General features: G+C 33.1%; 1 protein-coding gene across 2 annotated transcripts; it reads left to right on the forward strand.

Moving 5' to 3' along the window:
* Window positions 1-1145: 1145 nt before the first annotated feature.
* LOC133035835 (protein LEO1 homolog) lies at window positions 1146-7770 on the forward strand. 2 transcript variants are annotated; one of them, XR_009686956.1, is made up of 12 exons: window positions 1146-1424; window positions 2318-2628; window positions 2832-2961; window positions 3072-3275; window positions 4090-4266; window positions 4863-4994; window positions 5480-5659; window positions 5884-6015; window positions 6108-6212; window positions 6296-6541; window positions 6979-7224; window positions 7489-7770. XR_009686956.1 is itself a non-coding variant. In XM_061112213.1 (12 exons), the coding sequence occupies exons 1-11, from the start codon at window positions 1311-1313 to the stop codon at window positions 7114-7116; spliced, it is 1869 nt and encodes a 622-aa protein (XP_060968196.1). In that variant the 5' UTR covers window positions 1149-1310; the 3' UTR covers window positions 7117-7140; window positions 7489-7770. The 2 variants fall into 2 exon arrangements, 1 of the variants encoding a protein (XP_060968196.1); XM_061112213.1 differs by having other exon boundaries at window positions 1149-1424; window positions 6979-7140.
* Window positions 7771-8629: the final 859 nt, after the last annotated feature.

An 8629-nucleotide genomic window follows, 5' to 3' on the forward strand; every position in this document is an offset into this window, starting at 1 on the left:
TTATAATATATATTTAATTATATAGAATATATATTATTTTATTTTATTTTATAATTTGTTTATTTTTAATTTTTACTGCGAATTATTCATTTTTATTTATTTATTATTATATATTTTAGTTTTAATTCATTATTATATATTTTTATTTTAATTTAAGTTTTTCTTCTTCTAAAAAAAATAAATATAATAATCCAGTCTATTCTTAAACTAAACACAAGATTACTTTTAGGGGCTGTTTGGAATAGGTTAATCCTAGTAAGGGAATGGTAATGTGAAACATTACCTTGTTTGTTTGGAGGGTTTAACCTTGGAATGTTATTCCCTAGTAATATAACTACCCTTGAGGAGGGTAATGTTCATACCTTAAAAAAGAGTAGGATTGAATTATTACCTTCCATCATATTAATTTGAATAATATTTTTGAATTAATAAATAAATTTAAATACCAATAATATTATCATTTATTATAAATAAAATATTACGATATATATATTTAGTCTGTGAGATCAATTTTTTTAACTGAGTTATTTTATATTATTAGCAATAACATATACATATTTATTATACAAAAATTTTATGCTGATGGTGTACATAAATAACATATTAAACAAAAATAAATAACATAGTGATAAAAGATATAGAAATGTTCATTTTAATTAATAAAAAATACAATAAAAATTTAATGTTTACTAATTAATAAATATATTTCTTTAATAAATAACTATTTTATTTTTATATGTAATTAACATTAAATAGATATAATAAAAATATTTTTATTTTAATTTTTCAAAATAATATATATAAGATTTCTGTACTCAACCAAACAGTGTAATTTAATTAACAGTAATATGATTACCCTACACAGCCAAACACAGTTTACACATTTTCCTATAATCATATTCTCTTTCATAATATTCCCTATAATCAAATTATTTTGAACACCTCATACCAAATTCAATCTTGTCCACTGTAGTCCAGTCCAATATTTAACATTTAAAGGGTAAAAATCTTAATTATCTTTTTAAGTTATTTAATATGAAAAAGTGGTATATTAAACTATGCATTATATATTAGTAATTATTTATAATAAAAAGTAAATTTTTCAAAAAAAAAAAAAAATTACGAATAGCAACATTAAAAAGAGAAGTGTAAAAAAAGAAAAAAAAAAGAACAAAGGAAGACCGACATTGTGCCTTTAACACAAGGAGAATATTTGAGTGAGAGGAGCTCCAACCAGATCCGCAGCACTGCTCCGAACAACCGAGACTCTCCGATTACAAGAAAGCCGTCGATTACTCTAGAATAGGGAGATGGGGGAGGAGAAGAGGCACGAGATGATGCAGAACTTGTTCGGAGATCAATCCGAGGAAGAAGAAGAGATCGATTCCGAGCACGAGTCCAACCCCCAACCCAATTACATCTCTGTAATTTTTTCTCCCTCAAGTATTTTCTGCTCAGCTTATTGGAATCTTAAGCTACCTTTTTCGACTACATAATTTAGGTCAACAATCGAGTTCTTCGGTCTTTTTGTTCGCTATGGTTTGGTAATTGGTATGCATGCATTGGTTTTACGGTCTGGGAATCTTTTTTCTGATAGGTTAGGGTTTTGTTAAAGTTTAGTTTTTCCTGAAAATATATATATATTCTTTTTCGGAACTTTTTTATTGGTAGGTGCCTGGTATGTAATATTACAAGTGGATGTATAGCGATATATGTTTTAACTATTAAAGTTAATTAGCTTGTTTGTTGTAACATGATCATATCTATCTTGCATTTTAACGTATAGCTCTGATTACATGATTATCCCACTAAGCTCTTTGAGTGAGGGTTTGTTTTTGCTATAAAACTATGCTCCTGGGTCTACCGTGTTTAAGTTTATTAAGGAAATTCTAGGAACTCGTCTGTTAATTGTTAATTTGTGGAATTGGGTTTGATATTTAATTACTATCTCACCTTCGGTTGTGTTGAATTTATCATGAGCTTTATATTACGACACATACATCATTGCTAAAGAATATATATGTTTGCTTATGTTAAAGAGACCATTCCATTTCATTAATAATGAAATTTCATCCCCACTTTTTGGTGAGACATTGTGGTGAATGATAATCAAGTTTAAGAGGGATCATACTTATATTTTGATCAGTGTTTTCATTTTGCTTGCAATGAATCAATGCTTTTTGTATGTGTGCCCCAAAAATTTTGTTCGGTGAATTACTGTGAAATAATTTCCTAAAACTAGATGACTTAGTTTCTCTACTTAGACACATTGTTGATGGTTCTCTCTCTTAACATTTATTTTTTTATACAATTTAAGGATGAAGGAGAAGGGGGAGTAGAGCCTGAAGGTGAAGGCGAGGTAGAGGGGCAAGGGGAGGTAGAAATTGAAAGTGAAGGAGAGTTGCGTGATGCAGAACCTGATCCTGGTGAAAGTGAGGGTGAAAGAGATCAAAGTTCCCAAGAGGTAGAGCCTGGTGTCCACAGAGATGAAAGTGAAGGTAGATATAGTGATAGTGACGAGAAAGAAGAGTTAACAAGTCGGAGACGAAATGTGATTGAAAGTGGATCAGAAGAAAATCACTACCCTGACAATGAAGATGATGAGGTTGAGCAGGCTCAAAGTCCAGGGTAAAGCCTCCCTCTTCTCCTCTCTCATTCTCAGCTCTCATATGTATACTCTATATTGTTGTTTGAATTTGTTTCTGCACTACTATGGCAACTTTTGTATTGAGGGGAAGAATTGATTTAAGAATTCGATCTGCTTATTGTATACAATTTGATTAAGCAGCAGCCTTGTTTATGGTTCGAAAAAACTGACTTCTTGACATTAGATTCCCTGAAGAGGAGAAGGATCAGATTCACGTTGAAAACTCTGCTGCTGTCCGTAATGTATTTGGTGATTCTGATGACGAGGAAGTAGAAGAGTATGCTATTCAAAATGCCCTGGATCATGATTCTAGAGTGAGTTTTCAATATTAGGAAACATTATGCTCATATGATCTTTATCTGTAGATTCTGCCTGAGTTTGGGTTAGGATTCAGAAGATGATATAAATGCTTTTTCTGCTTCAGAGATTGCCCATGGAAGAAGAAGAAGAAGAGGAAGAAGAAGGGAGCTATGAGAAAAGTCCAAGACCAGAGGATGTAGTGCCTGATGAAGATGCTCGGTACGAGTCTGAAGAGGAAAACATTGAGACAAAGATCAAGGAGAAACCAGTTGGTCCTCCTTTGGAATTGGAGATTCCATTGCGTATACCGCCTGCGCATCCTGAAAAGGTTCCATCTTTTTTAGCTTGCTTTGAAATGATATCTCAGTTTATTGATGCTCTTCAAGTCTTCTAATGCCAAATTTAGTGGATGTCTTCTATTGTTTTTTCGACTCCTGCGTATACTTGAATGTGATTTCTTTCAATCCATTGCTTGATTTGTCATCAATAATAATTGATAGGTCCACATGATAAACTTCGCTCATTTTAATGATATTGAATGAGACAAGCACAGTATAATAGTCATATACTCTGGCTTTGGAGTTTAATGAATATAGGAAGACTGCAAAATAACCTTTAGCTATCTTTTTATGTGATGGCCTGGTTATAAAAGGCATACTGGAGAAAAAGAAGGAAGTGTTAAGACCTGCAACTGTGCTGTGGTGGGTTCAGGAAGGATGTATCACTATCATGGACATTCTGATGCATGAACTTTTAAATAGTTTTATGTTTGCAAGATAGTCCTTGACTCCTCGATAACAAAATATGAATACATTGCACAGTTCTCGTGATCCAAAAATATATACTAAATAGATCCATTCATCTGTCCGGCTTCTGCCTGTTTAATTTTGACAGTATATTAATGAATGCAACCGCTGTCTTTCTTAGTGATTCACAGCAATAAGTTCCTGCAGCTACATCAACCTTTTTTTTTTTTTGCTTTCTCTCTCTTTTTATTCCCCTTCAAAGAAAAGAGAATGAAGCATTTGAATATCACAATTCCTGTGTCTATACTCCTATATTGCACTTCCGTTTGATAAACAATTTAATGCCTTGTTATATCCAGAGTTTTTACTAAAGTTCTCTTCTGTGGTGCTGTGTAGATGAACATGATTAAAGTGTCTAATATCATGGGAATTGACCCAAAACCATTTGATCCTAAGACATATGTGGAGGAAGACACATTTGTCACAGATGAATCTGGATCAAAGAAACGGATACGCTTGGAGAACAATATTGTACGCTGGCGATCTGTTAAACATCCTGATGGCTCGGTATCGGTAAGTAACTTTGTTAGTAGATTCTCTTTTTGGTACAGAAGTTAAATTATATGGACTTCAATCATAAATATGTATTCTGCAGGCATTATTTTTTAGGATTTGCTTGGTAAGTTCATTCTTTCATTTTTTTTTTCTTTGCAAACGATACTATTAGCGGATGTTTTCTTCAACATTTTAGAAGATCATGAACCTAATCACTGTTTCTATTTTTTTTTCCCTTTTACCAAGCAAGTCTTTTACTTATCACCCGCAGGGGTTAGGATTCAGATATACTGAATTAGGGTAGGCCATAAAAATTTTGTGGTCATTCTATTGTCTATGTCTTTGCCTTTTTCCCTGCCATGTTCAACCCTTTCAATACATAAGTTAAACAACAAAGCTCATGGAAAATAAAAATACAGCTTACCATCAAGCTGTGACATTAATAGGCAATTGCTGATTAGTCATATGTTATGTTGTTTGATTAATTTCTAAAACAGGAGGTTCCTCTCTATCCCTCTCAATAGAATAACTGATTTAACATGCACTCTAAGAATGTTTATTAGTTTCCCTATATGGCATTGACTCAATGTATGTGGATTACTTTTTAATTGTAGCGTGAAAGCAATGCACGCTTTGTGAGATGGTCAGATGGCAGTTTGCAGTTATTACTTGGTAATGAAGTCCTAGACATAACCGTGCAAGACGCACAGCATGATCAAGCGCATCTATTTGTTCGACACCAAAAGGTGACTTTCTAAACCTATTTACCTTTGGAATTTAAGAATTGGTATCTTGATTCATAAATATTACTAAAGCTAATGCTATATCATTCCATGTTTCTGTTTCCTGGTGCTTTTACCAGAGTCACTATACGCTTGTGATTATGCTTTGTTCAATATAACTGGAGGCAATTTTTTTCTTTCCAAGTTTAGGGTTATAAATTTTTATTCTCGTGGACCAGCCATCACATCTATTTTAATCTCTTACCACCCATGCAACTTTTATCCCGAAATCCTGATCATTTAAGCTGTTTTGGAAGCTCATTGTAATGTCCGGGACCTAGATAGACTTATCGTATTGTGGATAATCAAGTAGGGTTTAATAAAATTGTTGACAGACAAGTATGTTTATGTTATGTTTGTGAAACCCAGTACCTCATTGGTCTGCTTCCACAAAATTTGTTTGCTTATAGTTTATTTCCTTTTTAAATAGTTATGATCTGTGCTTGCAGGGAATCCTTCAATCACAAGGAAGGCTATTGAGAAAGATGAGGTTCATACCTTCATCCTTGACATCAAATTCTCATAGATTGCTAACTGCTTTGGTTGACTCGAGGCATAAAAAGGTTTACAAGGTTAAAAACTGTGTCACTGATATTGATCCTGAAAGGGAAAAGGAGGAGAAGGAAAAGGTAGCTTTTGCTTTGTTATTGTCTTTGAAGGCTAACCTCTTTCTCTGTTATTTATTTATTTTTAACTTGTCCTTTCAAACCCTACACTTTCTGGGAAGAACAAAGAAGAAAACTCTAGCATATTGCTTTGAATATAATCATGGGCCTATCTCTCAACCTAACCCTCATGGGTCTTTCTTTCTTTTCCATTTTTATTTATGTACTGTTTTATTATACTACTGTAGGCTGAAAGTCAAACTATTAGAGCTAATTTACTCCTTAGTCGGAAGAGGGAAAAGGTGAGTCGGAAATATACACCAAATGTTGATAGAAGGCGCCAACTTTCACCTGGGTTCTTGGAAGATGCTCTTGATGAGGTATGGTTGGGTTCTTTTTGGCTCTACTTATTGATTTAATCTGAGGCTATAAGAGGTTAGGCATCCTGTAACTATCTACCAAATTTGCTTAGGATGATGAAGCAGATTATTATGACTCTCGTCGTTCTCGCAACCGCTTTGAAGAAGATCTAGAAGTGGAAGCTCGCGCAGAGAAACGGATTTTGAATGCTAAGAAGGTCTTACTAATAAAGTACATTAGCTCTTTCATGTACGGAAATTTGTTCACGCTATTCTTTACTGTCTGCTCTTGAAACTTTAGTCACAGGGATCGAGAGATATCCCTCGGAAATCATCTGCACCACCTGCCAAATCTTCCCGTCATCCTGTGGATTTCTCTGATAGTGAGAGAGAGGAATCTGAATACGAAACTGATGGAGAAGAAGATGAGAGGTCTCCTCCACGTAAAAGGGTTGAGGAGCCGGAGCAGGAGTATGAAGAAGATGAAGAAGAGGAAGAAGACCACGATGAGGCAGAAAGACATGAGCTGTCAGAGGAGGAAGCTGAGGTATGTATTTTTGTTGTTTAGATTAAGCACTTGTCTATCAGCTTTGGTTAACATACTAGCAGTGGTGCTCCGATTAGAATTTCAAATACAGCTTGAATTTATTTTTGGATGATCTGTGTAAGTTCCACCAAATTTTGAGCACTGGATAAAACTGGCGAGGAGTGAAAGTTCAGAGGGCCAAAAGCATATACTCTAGTTGCTTAAGCAGTACCAATCAAGAAATGGAACCGTCTCTTCAAATTTCAATATTATTCTTTTTTTTTTTTCGTAGTTGTCAGTTGATTACATTCTGATAAAACTGAACATTAAACATCATTTAATTACTTGTATATGCGCTAAATAATTGAGATATAAACCCTAATGACTTGTAGATTTTCTGCACCCTCTTGGAGAATGTAGTGATATTCTTTTAATCTGTTTCTTGGACATTTTCCTAGGAGCCCAAGTACAGGGGTAAGGACTCTGGACACAACCTCAAACGCAAAGGGGTTGAATCAGATGAGGACTCTCCCCCAAGGAAGGCAGCTGCTACTCATCGTCGAATGGCTGTTGTTTATGATAGTGATGAGGACTAAGTACTCGGTACCTGCTGTTTTCAAGTGAGTGTTTCTCTTCAACCGGAATTCATCCATGTTAATATATTGGTCTTCAGTTGGTTAGAGCAAGTTGAAATATTTCCAAAGGTACATAATGTTCGATTTGGAAAAACCAATTTTATTTTTACTCAAATTTCCTAAATGTACTCGTGACTGTAAATATTATGAAGAGAACTGTACCTTCAAGAATTCGTTTCTTCCTTTTTCCTTTTATACATGAGTTTGATTTGGGTATGAACTTCTTTTCCCTTTAATTATTCAACCTTTTACCATCTATATCATTTTTTATTGTCTAACGTTAAGCTGACAATTTTGTTTAGCTTAGTCATGAAATTCTTATGGTTGTTTCAGCAAAAAGGCCTGGCGATGAACTGGATAAGAAGCATTGCTATTTAAATCAAGAGACCAAATGCATTGTTTCTGGCCCTTATTCCTTGACAAGCTTTCCTTGTATTTCTTCTGACATTTTCAACTTTACACTGATTTTTAGTAATATTTCCTGTGTTTATTTAAATAGTATGATCTATTTCAAATGTGCATAAATATGTCTAACAAGAAGATAAAAATGTTATCATTAGTATTATTATCTGAGAAAAATGAATTCAATATTATTAAATAGAGCAATTTACAAAAGTATTGAATTGTTTTATTTATTTTTATTTTTATAAATATGGATAACAGTAATAATGTTACCAAAGTAATCTACATTAATAAAAGTTACTATAAAAATTTATGAGATGCTAATTCGTTACTATCAGTTTTTAAAATAATTATTAACACTGGTAATAGGGTTTTTGTTTTATTATTATTACATTAAAAAAATTATAAAAATATGTTATATAGAATTTTTTTTATCTTTATGCTTTATATTTTTTTTTATTTACAAAAATATATATATTTTTTCAGTAAAAATAATAAATTATTTTTTTGTTTTGTTTTGTTTTTTTTTTTTTTTTTGAGAGAAATTAAATTACCATTTCATTTACAACAAAAACTTCTTACGGCTAAGAAAAACAGCCCTCAAAACGAAATTAGAATCCACACCGCATCTCTAGCAAGGCCATCTGCAGCAGAGTTAGTACTTTTACCAACATGGTGCAAAAAAACACTTAATAAAGAGGATAGCCGATAAATAATATCTCGAACCAAATCATTAAAACATCCATAATGTTTTTGGTAATTGTTTACGCTCTGTGAGACCGTAAAAGCATCAATTTCAACATAATGAACCACACAGTTAATATCCTTTAACTATTATAAACATAAGGAAATAGCCTTAGTTTTAATTTCTTTGACAAAGAAATTCTCTTTAACTGGCTTGGAGATTGCGGCAAAGAACATGGTCATTGGAGTCATAAACAATACCATCAATACCCATCATACAACCATTAATATCAACAACATCATCAACATTAAGATTAAACATACCAGGTGGTGGAGGCTGCCATGGCTGATTGCGGGCTGGTTTGTTCCTAGACGCCTTGGGAAGAAT

The sequence above is a fragment of the Cannabis sativa genome, chromosome 3, assembly GCF_029168945.1.
Source record: "Cannabis sativa cultivar Pink pepper isolate KNU-18-1 chromosome 3, ASM2916894v1, whole genome shotgun sequence".
NCBI lineage: Eukaryota > Viridiplantae > Streptophyta > Magnoliopsida > Rosales > Cannabaceae > Cannabis > Cannabis sativa.